The sequence below is a fragment of the Mustela putorius genome, unplaced genomic scaffold (assembly GCF_011764305.1).
Source record: "Mustela putorius furo isolate JIRA1106 unplaced genomic scaffold, ASM1176430v1.1 tig00001059_pilon_pilon_pilon, whole genome shotgun sequence".
Taxonomy (NCBI): Eukaryota; Metazoa; Chordata; class Mammalia; order Carnivora; family Mustelidae; genus Mustela; species Mustela putorius.
Genome location: NW_025421553.1, coordinates 3,642,989 through 3,657,255, shown reverse-complemented (window position 1 = coordinate 3,657,255; position 14,267 = coordinate 3,642,989). Strand labels below are relative to the sequence as shown.

General features: G+C 39.1%; 1 protein-coding gene across 4 annotated transcripts in view; it reads right to left on the bottom strand.

Annotated features, from left to right (window-relative positions):
• Nucleotides 1-14,267, bottom strand: part of EPB41L4A (erythrocyte membrane protein band 4.1 like 4A) — a 250,082-nt gene that overhangs the window by 105,125 nt on the left and 130,690 nt on the right. For all 4 annotated transcript variants that reach the window (XM_045087135.1, XM_045087137.1, XM_045087136.1 and 1 more), the window contains exons 3-4: nt 13,953-14,004; nt 5,744-5,822 (exon numbers count right to left, since the gene is read on the bottom strand). In XM_045087135.1, the coding sequence (XP_044943070.1) occupies nt 5,744-5,822; nt 13,953-14,004 (131 nt within the window). The remainder of the gene's footprint in view (nt 1-5,743; nt 5,823-13,952; nt 14,005-14,267) is intronic.

Here is a 14,267-nt window from a genome sequence, read left to right as displayed (position 1 = left end):
TCTAGCATTTTATTTAAATTACAGATTTAGAGTTGTTGAGCTTTCCCTCTGTCACTCTGATTAAGGCCATGATTGGATGCTTGAGTTCTTGTTTACCTCTGGTTTTAATTAGGAGGAACCTACATCCCAGTTTGCCTAGGACAGTTCTTATTTATTACTATTATACATACCTAACAATTAACAACTCTCCTTGTCATTCTCCAAAGCGTCAGAGTTTGGACGATCAATTACAGTGTGACCCTGGTTATATTGTAACCCTACTGCATAAAAAAAAAATGCTCACTAAAGATGATCCACTTAATAAGGAAGCTTTCCAGACTCATCTGGTACAAAACCGAGGCATCATAAAGTATTATTTATCTTTTCTTTTTTTTAAGAGAGAGAGCACAAGCATATGAGTGGTGGGGGGGACAGAGGCAGAGAAAGGATCTTAAGTACAGTCCACACCCAGCATGGAGCCCCATGTGGGACTGGAATTCACAACGATGAGATCATGACCTGAACTGAAATTGAGAATCAGATGCTTGGGTGCCTAGATGGCTCAGTTGGTTCAGCGACTGCCTTTGGCTCAGGTCATGGTCCCAGAGCCCCTGGATCAAGTCCCACATTGGGCTCCCAGCTCCGTGGGGAGTGTGCTAATCCCAAATAAATAAAGAAAATCTTAAAAAAAAAAAATTTTTTTTAAAAAGAGAGAGTCAGATACTTAACCGAGTAACCCAGGCACCCCTAGGCACCTCTGTATATAAATTAATATTCTGGTGTATACGCACTGTCTCCTAAGCTAGGATCATGAGCCCTGGGGTAAAAGAGCTGAATCTTGGGGCGCCTGGGTGGCTCAGTGGCTTAAAGCCTCTGCCTTCAGCTCAGGTCATGATCTCAGGGTCCTGGGATGGAGCCCCACATCGGGCTCTCTGCTCAGCAGGGAGCCTGCTTCCCCCTCTCTCTCTGCCTGCCTCTCTGCCTACTTGTGATCTCTGTCTGTCAAATAAATAAATAAAATCTTAAAAAAAAAAAAAAAAAAAGCTGGATCTTCCACCCTATCCACACTTACCACAATACTACAATCAGTACAATACAAGTTAAGGGCTTGACATATTGGCTTCACAGTTTTCTGTTTAGCTGATGTTCACTGAAAAGGGCTGAGTTGACACCAAGCATGTACAGGCTGTTGAACGCCATTAACAATTTAACAAGTATCAGAGGCAAGAAGAATGGCAAGGGAGGTTAGCTTAAGGACGGGGCAGAGAGACCCCATTCTTTCTGGAACCCAAAAAGAAGGTTCGCTGAGACTCAGAGGCCAAAGACATGCTTCCACCAATACAACTAAAATGTACCTGCCAGTGACTGAGACCCTGGTGAGGAAACTGAGCACGGTGGGGACAAGCAGAAGTCTGACATCAGTGCTGGCTGAATTTGACAGTGAAGCAGCTGAGGGGAGAGTAGCTGCCTTCACGGAAGGCAGGATTGTTTTCTGCCTCCTACACAGAGGGAGCCTTGCACATGACAGGAGCCCAGCCTTTTAAACAAGGCTTAAATGTCAGGGACAGAGGGAAATGGTGTATATGGCTTAAGGAGAAAAACAGTAGAGGAAGCACACACGAATTTTCAAGAAAACGTGACAAAACCAGGAAAGACACTCTCACCTCAACAACTTAAAACGAATGATTAAAATAGAGGAACAAATAGCAGTAATATCACCTTCCATTTGGATAGTCCTCTAAAGTTCACAAATTTCTCTTGCATCTACACTGGAACGTGACCCTTGTCCCAACTCTACTGTACTGAGAACCATATGCTCTTCACTGACAGGAGACAGGAACTCTGGACGTAAACTTGGAACAGCAGGTCAATCAGCTGGTAAAGAAGCTAAAACAAGCTAATCTTCGCAAAATGAAAAACAGGGATTGCCTTATTAAAATAATAAGATTTTAAAAATAATTGATAAGCTTAAGGTCAGACCCCCACCCCCCACCACCAAAAAAAAAAAAAAAACTATAAAACATTACAAAACAAAATAAAAAGCAAATACCCATTTTTAAGGTATCCTTTAGAAACTAAAAAGAATCCATTATGAACATGTCATTTGGAATATTCTTTTTTTAAAAAGTGCTCTTAGACCCTTAGAAATTCAGAAAGATTTCAATGACATCACAGATAGGACAGTGTCCACAGAATGGGCAGTCCCTCTATCCTTCCTTTCTGGAAGACTGAAATCCTCTTTGGTCACCTTAGTACTGCGACCACAGGAAGGCAATGCTTCATGTGGTTATTAAATGAAGGCAGGCGAGTGAATTCTGTCCTTAAGAACAAATTCAAGAAATGTAGGCAAAAGGACAGTCGTAGGAGGACAGTCATAATTAAATGAACAACTACACCCAGAAAGTTGTGATTTGTGGATTGACTTTAAACTGGAAGACCCATCACAGGTCTTTTCCTCCCTTATTTTTGAATCAGTAATTTGAAAATATGAAATACTTATCATTATTTTTCAGAGAGAGAGAGAGAGCATAAACAGGGGAAGGAGCAGAAGGAGAGGGAGACAAACACGCTTCTGCTGAGTGGGGAGTCCAGAAACAGGGCTCAATCTCAGGACCCTGAGATCATGACCTGAGCCAAAATCAAAAGTGGAATGCTTAACTGACTGAGCCACCCAGGCACCCCTCCAAAGCCTGTCTTCTTAAAAGTATGTGTGCTATGCTTATCAACAGTGCAGAGAATACAGAGCTATAAGTGAAGCAGAAGAGAGGGCTGGAAGGAGAAGAGACATTAGATTTATTCTACCAGAAAGAACATCTGGTGCCAGTGAGAAAAGCTATAGGGATTTCTCACTGAATTTCCTATCACTTTGCTAGGCAATAAGGTTTCCTATCTTAAAAATGTTTACAAGGAAGCTAGCGGTAACATTAGGAATGTTCTGTAAAAGGTACAGGTCACATGAATTCTAAATGAGGAGTCTTCCTCACAGTCTCCCAATTTTGTTCATTTCAGACAACTTTTTAGAGTACTTAGCAACTACTCTAAGTTGATATGATTCTATTCACTTCCATTTTCTCAGGGTCTGGAACCTTATTTTCCTGTGTATTGCATTCACCTTTAGTATTTTTTCCTGAATAAACACTTTTCTGGAATGCTGCATCTAGTATGATTGAGAAGATTCAATGCTAGCTTTATTTGTAGTTTTAAAAAAAGAAACAAACTAGAAAGCCATCCCCAAGGGCATGGTTAAGTAAGTTAAGGAGTACCACACAGGAGTAAAACAGATTGGTTAGACAGTGAAAGAGGTCTGCACAATAGGTAAGAAATGGTATGATTATCAAAAAACCCCCCAAAGCCTACATATATGGAAGAACAGTCATAAGCCTGTTTACTATAGCATTATTTTTCATATTAAAACTTATGAACCACCCAAGAACCAATACAGAGCAGGCTAGGACAATTTTCCAAAGAACTGAAGCCAGATAAATGTTCAACTTGCAAATGCTGGCCTAAGTATATTTTTCCTTTAAAAGCATATGCTGGGAGGTTTGGGGTTTGGGTTTTAGTATCTGCTTTTGTCAAAATAATCTCATGTAACTGGCTCCCTTTCTGAGGTTCATTATGCCTACCCATTTAAATTAACATATGCAAGCAAATTAATGACTTTACCTTCAGAATACACCAAAAGTAACTATTCAGTGATATCATATCAAACGGACATTTAACTTACCTATACTCAACTATATGTTTTGGACCACAAAAATAATTGATTACAGATCATGGCCACCAGATGGAAGTCAACAATGTAATCTGGTTCTTAACTACATGATTTGGTCTAATATTTGAGGAAAAGCAGGTTACAACAAATATGCTCTCGGGTTGTACATCACACACATATCTGTGCATTCTGTTAAGTGTTAAGGTTAAGGAGTGTTAAGGAGCTGGTAGTAGGTTCTGATGGGAAATTTCTGCTCATTAATATTTTGTGAACAGATTTAAAATAATGCATCATAAAACACTCATTTCCCACCCTACTAAGAGTAAACTGTGTGTCATTTGGAACCTAACCCTCATTTAAGATGTAACTCTGCTGAACTGCCCGAGCAAAGAGAGGACAAAATATTATCAAGCACTCCTGACCCAAAACCAACAGGCGACACAAGGTTGACATTAGTAGCACACCCTTCAGTCCTTACAAAATCTGATGGGACAGGTGTATCTCCGAATTTACAGCTAAGGAATGTAAGACACGCAGGCTACTGACAACCTCAAAATGAAACTTTCCTTGTATTTTCATAAAATGTTATTTCCTTGCAATTTCCTAATGTGTTACAGCTACAGAGGGCTTTTTTGAACCACGTAGACTCAGTTTCCCCATGAGCCCACAATTCAGAAACCCCTCTACCGAAAAGACTATTCATGAAGCTCTAATGTAAATATGATCACTCTCCTTAACCTCTTCCCAACACAATGGCCTTTCCCCCATGGAGGTGTGCTCCTAGGAAGCCTCCCGGGACAGCCCCCTTTTTAAAGTTGTCAGTACTGAGGTGGCTGGCCATGGAAAATGGGAATGCAGTGCACCCTGGTTCTCAAAGTGAGGCCTAATTATCACACTCCTGAGAGGAACTGGGAAGGCTCACTTAGCCTCCTCTCTCCTCACCCTTCTCTGTGCAATCCGGAATTGAGACAAAAGAGTCAAAGGAAAAAGATGAAAGAATACAACAGGAACAAAACCAGAGACTGCCTTAGTTATCAAAGACGTGATTCCCAATGCTTGGAATAATGCATTCGGCTTTACTTGAGCCAATGATAGGAGCTCACTTGGAAAACTGACCACTTCGAGTTGAGTCAGAGAAAATGCTTGTGTTTGTTCCCACGTGCTGACAGGTCACCAGTGGAATTAAGTGAAAACCTAACACTGCTGCCTGCTCTGCAAAGCCACTTGCAAATGTAGACGTGGACTCTCTTAACAATATAACCAACACCAAATGGAAACTGCGTCTTAAATGAAATAAAGTACTTGATGACAAAGGTAAAGGAATACACTGAAAAAAGGTTGTTATAGTTGTTGTTTTTCTCTCTCTTACACTAGAAGCAAGTATCTTTTCATTTCCTATAGAGGTGAATGAAAGCTCTGGACAACTGATATTTAAGCTACAACCAATTAAAGAGTAGTAACTGGCTCTTCAAATTGGCATTTACGTATGTAAACCAAGCATTTAAATATCCTTCTTTTACGCAGTTCAAATGGCTACTTTCGCATGACTACAAAAACTGAATGCAGCCTTCACAATAATGATACAGAAATACCCCCTCATATGGGCGCCTGGGTGGCTCAGTGGGTTAAGCAGCTGCCTTCGGCTCAGGTCATGATCTCAGGGTCCTGGGATCGAGGCCCGCATCGGGCTCTCTGCTCAGCAGGGAGCCTGCTTCCCTCTCTCTCTCTCTGCCTGCCTCTCCATCTACTTGTGATTTCTCTCTGTCAAATAAATAAATAAAATCTTTAAAAAAAAAAAAAAAAAAAAAAAGAAATACCCCCTCATAGCAGATGCAAAATCTATCATCATGTCACCTGTGTTCATGCCATTGTTCACACACATCTATCATCAGACACTGATCTGCCTCATGCAATGCTAGCTTAAATTTAACTCTCAGTGGAGATGCATTACAAAACAAGGTAGACACCCATCTAAATGTTTGACTCCAATTTGTATTAAATATGTATATGCCATACATGTATTGTTCTAAAGCAAAGTCAATACTATACCTGGTTATTTCTTCTTTAAGCTTACATGGATCTTCAGCATAGAATTTAATACCAAAATATAAAGTATATGGAGGTCCAGCTAAAATAAGAAATAGAAATTAAATTTCATGTTATAAATTAGTCAAAGTAGAAGTGTAATATTATACAATTATTAAAAGTTACACTCACCAAAAATATCTGTAAACTATATATTGGATAAGAGGTTAATATCCCAAATATATGAGGAACTTCTACAACTCAACAGCATAAAACAAACAACCCAATTTAAAAATGGACAAAGGACTAAAATACACATTTTTTCAAAGCAGACATATAAATGTCTAATGGGCACATGAAAAGATATTCAACACTAATTATGGGGGAAATGCAAATCGAAACCATGAGGTATCACCTGACACCTTTACGAATGGCTATTAGCAGTAAGACAAAAGTGTTGGTGAGGATAAACCCTTGTATACTGTTGCCAGGGACATAAATTGGTCCAGCCATTATGGAAAACAATATAGAAATCTCCCAAAAATTAAAAATAGAACTACCATATGATCCAGCAATTCCACTACTGGGTATTTATCCAAAGGAAATGAAATCAGGATTTCAAGGATATATCCACACTCCCATGTTCTCTACAGCACTAATCACAACAACCAAGATATAGAAGCAACCCAAGCATCCATCAGTGAACTAAGGGAATATATACATATACATACACGTGTGTGTGTGTATCACATATAACACACATATATTGTGTATGTGTTATATATATATATATATATATATATATATATCTCACAAATTACACACAATAAAATATTATTCAGTCATTAAAAAAAAAGAAAATCTTCCCATTTGAAATGACATGGATGAACCTGGAGAACACTATGCAAAATGAAATAAACCAGATGCACAAATAACAAATAATGCCTGATCTCACTTACATGTGCAATCTAAAATAGTCACATACATAGATGCAGTGTAGAATGGTGGTTGCCAGGGGAAATGGTAGGAGAATGAGATGTTGTCCAAAGGTTACAAAGTGTCAGTTAGGCAAGATGAATGACTTCTGAGGATCTAATGTACAGCATGGTGACTATAGTTAATGATACTGTATTGTATACTTGAAATTTGCTAAGAAGTTAGATCTTAAATATACTCAATCCACACACACACACACACTCAATTGTGCAGAGGTGACAGAAAAGTTATCTAACTTGACAGTGGTGATCTTTTCACACTGTATACATATATTGAAACATCAAGTTCTGCATCTTTAAAAAAAAAAAAAAGATTTTATTTATTTATTTGACAGACAGAGATCATAAGTAGGCAGAGAGGCAGGCAGATAGAGAGGAGTGGAAGCAGGCTCCCTGTTGAGCAGACAGCCCGACGTGGGTGGGGCTCGGTCTGAGCCGAAGGCAGAGGCTTTAACCCACTGAGCCACCCAGGTACCCCATGCACCTTTAATTCATATGATTTTTATATGCTAAAGGCATCTCAATAAAGTTCTTTGTTGCTGTTTTTGAAAGATTTACTTATTTATTTATTTGGCAGGATCGTGCCAGGGCTGGGGGTGGGGGCAGGAGCAGGAGACAGAACCTCAGGCAGACATCATGCTCAGTGTGGAGCCCAAAACAGGGCTTGATCTCATGACCCCAAGATCACGATCTAAGACAAAACCAAGAGTTTGCGCCTAACCACCTATGCCACTCAGGTACCCCCTCAATAAAGTTGTTTACTAAGAACTTCTAAACACACAAGAAAGTGTAAAATTAAAAAAAAGGATTGAAAGTTTTATAACAGTAGGACTTCAACTCTGCAGGTATCTACATAGGTATAGGTCTATGTGTCCACAAACAGAGGAAAAAAGAGATCAAATATTTTAGATGTTGCCAGTTCTTATACCTAGTTAGTGAGGCTGCGCACAATTTTTATTATTAATTATTGACAATTTTCCCATTTTTCCCATTTTCTATCCTAAATGGGACAATTTTCCCATTTTTCCCATTTTCTACAATACATGTATTTTTTCACAATGAAGAAAAATTAATGATAAAACAAATGGTTTTTTAAAACCACCCACCTACTACTAACTATTGCAAAAAGTACAAAAAACAGCCAACAAAAGCTGATACCAAAAGATAGATACTTAAATGCTTACTAACAGGTGGACCATTTAAGTCAACCATGGTACATATATATGGTACATACCACTGCTTAAATTGGTAGAGGGAGAGGGAGAACTCTATATGCTGACTGGGAAAGATTACCAACCTACGTCTGATGGCAGAGATCTGATCCCTTTTGTGAAAAAGAAAGTTATCTATTAAAATGTGTTTCCCGGGGCACCTGGGTGGCTCAGAGGCTTCTGAGATCAGGTGGCTTCTGAGCCACCCAGGTGCCCCAGGAAACATATTTTAATGGATAACTTTCTTTTTTACAAAAGGGATCAGATCAGGTCATGATCCCCGAGTCCTGGGTTTGAGCCCCACATCGGGCTCTCTGCTCAGCGGGGAGCCTGCTTCCAGCCCCCCTGCCTGTGATCTCTATCTCTGTCAAATAAATAAATAATTTTTTAAAATGTCTTTTTATAAAATATGTTTCCCCCCACCCCCAGAAGAACACACAAAAAATAACTAACATGGCAAATTTGGGGAAGAAGAATTGGAAAGTTTTTCCCAGCTTTAATGAGGTATAACTGACAAATTACATTGTAATACATTTAAAGTGTGTAATGTGATGATTTGGTGTACGTATACATTATGAAAGGATTCCCCTTATCAAGTTAATTAACACATTCATCCCTCACATATTTTACTTTGTGTGTGTGTGAGAACATTTACATTATACTCTTAGCAAAACTGGTAATTTTCTTTCCACATATCTCTCTCACCTTTTTAAGAAAAAAAAAAAATCATCAGGGAGGTTCTGTGGTAGGATTATAGGCAGTATTTGTATAATTCCTAAACTTTTCTAAGAATGTGCTCTTGTATATTTAAGAAGATAATTCCCATCTCAGTCATTTACTACATATAGAAGAACGACGTGCACAAATACGAAACATATATATGAAATAAAGCCTGGAATAATACTTACATGGGGAAACTTAAAATATAATTAAACATTCATATTGTACAAGAGAACACAAGCCCCTTGGATGCCAATTACATCATATTATACTCTTACTAGAAATATTTCTATTTCAGAGGGTATGAATCTAACTTAAACTGCTTCCAAAACTTCTGAGTAGTGTGGTAACTAGATCTTATATTACACCTGTTTTATCTTTTTTATTTATGTGACAGAGAGATAGAGAGCACAAGTAAGCAGAGTGGCAGGCAGAAAGAGAGGGAGAAGCAGGCTCTCCGTTGAGCAGGGAGCCTGATATGGGACTTGATCCCAGGACCCTAGGATCATGACCTGAGCCGAAGGGAGCCCCTTAACCAACTGAGCCACCCAGGCATCCCTTAAACCTGTTTTAAACTGGATTTCCTACCTGGTATATTTAATCAGTGGTCATAATTTCTAATTTTTTCTTCAACAAAAGTTCTTACACACATACACACACACACACACACACAAAGATGCGAAGTATACAACTCAATTACAATATTTCCACTCACATTTTGTTATCCCAAGTCTCTGATAGTGTGTAACTGACAAAAAATAACCTGCATCTTTCGATTTTCATTTTTACTGACTAAAAAAAGTGACAAGTTCAGAAGTTGGGGGAAGCAAATTAAGTAGAACAGGTCATAAAGCCATATGCATTTTTAATACACAAACTACGTTATAATTTATTGTTATTATGCCACACATATGTGATGTCTGTAGAACCCCAAAGCCCTGTTCCTGGCATGCAGAAGACAAGGGACACCAGGGCCCTGCCTCCTCTCCCCTCATCTGCGCCTTTCTGGACAAGGCATTCCTTAAGCTAGAGCTTTTCTAAGAACTAAATTTCAATAAACTTTGTTATAAATGATCATTAGAGTTGATTCCATACGTTTGATTTCTATGATCACTTAATCAGGGTGTTTATTTTTCTGCCAAATACATCTTCAGCCCTGAGTGTAGATGTCAGGGAGGCACAGACTATTAAATATTTAGAAGAGCCAGGAAGTCCATGGTCTGTGGGTCTATCTCTGTCAATCAAGCTCTGTGCTGCTGAGCAGATGGGACCGCCTGTGCCGCAGGCCACGGGGGCTGGGATCTAGGGGCAGGAGGAGCTCACATGCTGTGGGGCCAGAGCACAAAGGGAAGAAGGCCTTGTCCAGATTCCAGAGTTGCTTTTATTGTCTGCAACGTGACAGATTACACCCTATTGACCAAGCCTAGCCATTTCAAATGGGTTCAGTGATGAGCATTAAGCAGAAGTAATTCAGTTTGGGCAAATGTCCTACAAAGACTTTTGGCCCAAATCAGCCCTCTATTTCCCATATTCAATGGTTTCTGTTCTAAATATAAGGCATCACTACCACTTGACTACATTTAATAATGTATAACAATATTTTATAAACATGTGATTCTGAACAACCACCCAATAACATAGAATAGGCAGGTCAATCTCCAAGGAGGGAAGCAATTTGCTTAAGATCACAAGGTTGAACGCCAAGTTTGCTAATACCTAGAGTTCGGGGCTTTCTGGCCACTCTTCCATATAGCCTCTCAAGGAAAAGAATTATAATACCTCCGAAGTAAGCAAATACTTTCATCTCCATCACTATTTTATAGGTCAATGTAAGGCTATGGAAATGGACATTCTGGAGCAAGGATATGCCTGATCAGATATCTTTTGGCTTCCTGTTCTAAGACTGACTATCAATAAACAGTGTGCTGATGAAGCACATTCCTAAATTATTATCTTGAATCTATGTCTTTCAATAGAATCTACCTTTAATAAGTTAATGTTTCACATTAGCTAAAAAATACAGAAGCCAAAAACCAGAAATCCTCTAAAACACCTTTTGTGAGCACCAATTCAAGGCCTCTAATGATAGTAAGTCTTCCATGAGCTCAAGGAGAAAGAAATTAAGACCCACCTATAAGAATCCTGGTGACTGGCAAATACTCCATCATTTTTACAGATACTGTTTCTGACTAATCTACATGAGATGTGACAACCATTTTCCTTCATTAATTATCAAAGTATTTCATGAGGTAAAATATAAAAATTATGTTTTCTTTAGTTATATCACCTTCCTTCAATATCAGCATTTTATTCTTTGACAGAACATTTATTTAGGATTAAAAAACAGCTTCATTAGAGATTACAGATATTTAAATAGAATATTTCATACCATACAAAGAAATAAATACTTCAAATGTGCTCAGGACCACTAGTAATGCACGTCAAATAAAATAGACTCATCACTTAGAAATCTCAACTTTTTAAAATAAAATCCTGTGAGTTTTCCCTTCTCCTAATGTCCTCCATGCTATTCCTTATGTTCCACATATAAGTGAAACCATATGATAACTGTCTTTCTCTGCTTGACGTATTTCACTTAGAATAATCCCCTCCAGTTCCTTTCGTGTTGATGCAAATAGTGGGTATTCATCTTTTCTGATGGCTGAGTAATATTCCATTGTGTATATGAACTACATCTTCTTTATCCATTTGTCTGTTACAGGGCATCTCAGCTTCTCCCACAGTTTGGTTACTGTGGACACTGATGCTATGAACATTGGGGTGAATGTGCCCCTTCTTTTCACCACATTGGTATCTTTGGGATAAATACCCAGTAGTGCAATTGCTGGGTCGCAGGGTAGCTCTATTTTTAACTTTTTGAGGAAACTCCATACTGTTTTCCAAAGTGGCTGTACCAACTTGCATTCTCACCAAACAGTGTAAGAGGGTTCCCCTCTCTCCACAACCTCTCCAATATTTGTTACTTCCTGCCTTGTTAATTTTTGCCATTCTGACTGGTGTAAGGTGGTATCTCAATGTGGTTTTGATTTGTATTGCCCTGATGGCTAATGATGTTGAAGGGGGGAATTGGAGGGGGAGATGAACCATGAAAGATTGTGGACTCTTTGGAACAAACTGAGGGTTTCAGAGAGGAGGGGGTGGGAGGATGGGTGAGCCTGGTGGTGGGTATTAAGAAGGGCACGTATTGCATGGAGCACTGGGTGTTATACACAGATAATGAAGCATGGAACACTACATCAAAAATTAATGATATACTGTACAGTGACTAACATAACATAACACAATAAAATAAAATAAATCCTGTAAGTTTGTTTTAAAATAATCATTCCTGACATTTTTCTAATTTTTAAACTGGTATTTTTTTAACTACTTCATTCAAATGGCTAAGACAGACTTACTGTATTTATTACTATACCTGAATTCTTGGGAAAAGTACCAATTTTTAGATCCTGAAGGATGAAACTTTTTAAATTGGAACTCCTACCATTTATATGTAGATACCTCACAGAAGTTACCTGCATTCACAACTAATCCCAGGTACCCTCATTCCTCCCCTTCTTGGCCTTCAGTAGGCAGTCTGCCCACTCAGGAAGAGTACTAGAAATACAGAAGTGCTAGAAGTCAGAAGACCAGGGCTCTGGTCATCCCTCTGCTACCAACTAGCTTCTCACCAAGGGCAAGTCATGAACCCCTTAGGAATTAGGACTTACTCCTCTGTAGGCTGAGGAGACAGAACTTGGTGATATCTGAGGTATATTTTTGGAGGGTTCTTTCTAACGCCCACCGGCCAGCTACAAGCCTGTTTCTGCAACTGACACCCAACCGTATCCGGAAGGCTGGCACCCTAGCAGCTATGTTTATAGAACCCTGAAGAAGCCCAGACCACTGAGTAGACTGAGTGAGCCACGGACTCTCGCTGGGCTGGTCAGATACACCCTCCCACAGAACTGGGGCCTCCAGGACAGAGACCGCCAGTCGACCTCTGTGCGTGGCTAGAGGTTTCCCCACAGACATGGGTAAACAGAGAGAAACAAAAATGATGCTGACGTTCAGAGAAACTGGACGTGCTGAGTCTGAGTTCCTGTTAGTTCTGCAGTTCCTCGTTTCCAGCTGCACAGATACATTCCTGCCCGTGGGGATCGTGAAGCACCCGATTTTACCACAGGGAATAAGCCAACAAACATGTGAAGGACAGAGTCAGGATGGGGGTAATGAAGGCCCAAGAATCTACTACATCTTACCAGAAATAATTTTCACAGCAAAGCAAAATGGTTCAATGAGTACTGAGTTTCACTTTGGGATGGTGAAAGAATTTTGGAGGTAGTGGTAATGGTTGCACAATGAATGTATTTAGGGCCACTCAAAAATGGCTAACATGGTACATGTTGTGTTATATATTTTATCATATTTTTAAAAAGATAATTTTTTAAAGATTTTATTTATTTATTTGATAGAGATTGCAAGTAGGCAGAGAGGCAGGCGGGTGGGGGGTTGCAGGAGGAGGAGGCTCCCTGCTGAGCAGAGAGCCCGATGGGGGACTCAGTCCCAGGACCCTAGGATCATGACCTGGACTGAAGGCAGAGGTTTAACCCACTGAGCCACCCAGGCGCCCCAAAAAGTTAATTTTAAAAAATGACTCTCTGCATACTTAAGGATCATGGGCATTGATGCATATACTTCCATAAAGAAAAACCTGGGTTATGGAAATTTAAGTTATACAATATAACCTTAATTATACCCTCAGTTACCTAGTAAGATTCATATTCATAAAACCAAAAGAGATCCCCTAAAAATAGATGGGTCCTTTCTGAAGCCACAGAAATCTTCCAGGACACAAGGGCACTCCTTATGATGGACCCAAGCACGTAATAGTGTGAATAACAAAACCACTCCTTAACCCAAGAAACTCAAGCTCTTTAGAAGGTCGGATGTCTACTTTTTTCCAAATTAATGCCTCTCTGCCTTTCCTTTTCAAGGTGAAAAAAAAATTTTAAGGTGAAATTTTAAAGACAAGAAAAATTTTTAAATCACTGACAATTTAAAGGCAGGCATACGCCAAGCAAAATTCAATATTAAGATCCATCACTTAAAGTCTTTATTAACTAAAATTTAATCAGAGTTTAGAGGAAGAGTCTGGCAATGCACAGAACACCCATTTCCATATTCTGATACTTGAGTACTAGTACTCATCCCTGTAGTACTAAAGTGTATTTCTGCACCCAACTAATCATGGACACAGTATCATTTTCAAGGCACCCCTTAACAAAATTAACATCAAATACCTACTGTTGATCAGTTCTTTGTGTTCAGCAAGGGTTTTTGCAGGATCCAGCCAATACTGTGAGGGGGGAAAAAGGAGGTAATTATAGAAATTAGTTGTTTTTCATTGGCTTTCACGTCAAGAATATTCGCAAAGTGTTATTTTAAATGACATTTAAATAATAAATATTTATCACACAGACACAGAAAATACATGCAAGAGTTTTCTGCAGCTAGAATACTAAAAGAAAAATGAAATTGATATTCAGAAGCAGAGAAGAGCAACAGTTGTTGTAGGTTCTTGGTGAAGTTCTCATACTGATTGTAATGTCACTAATAATC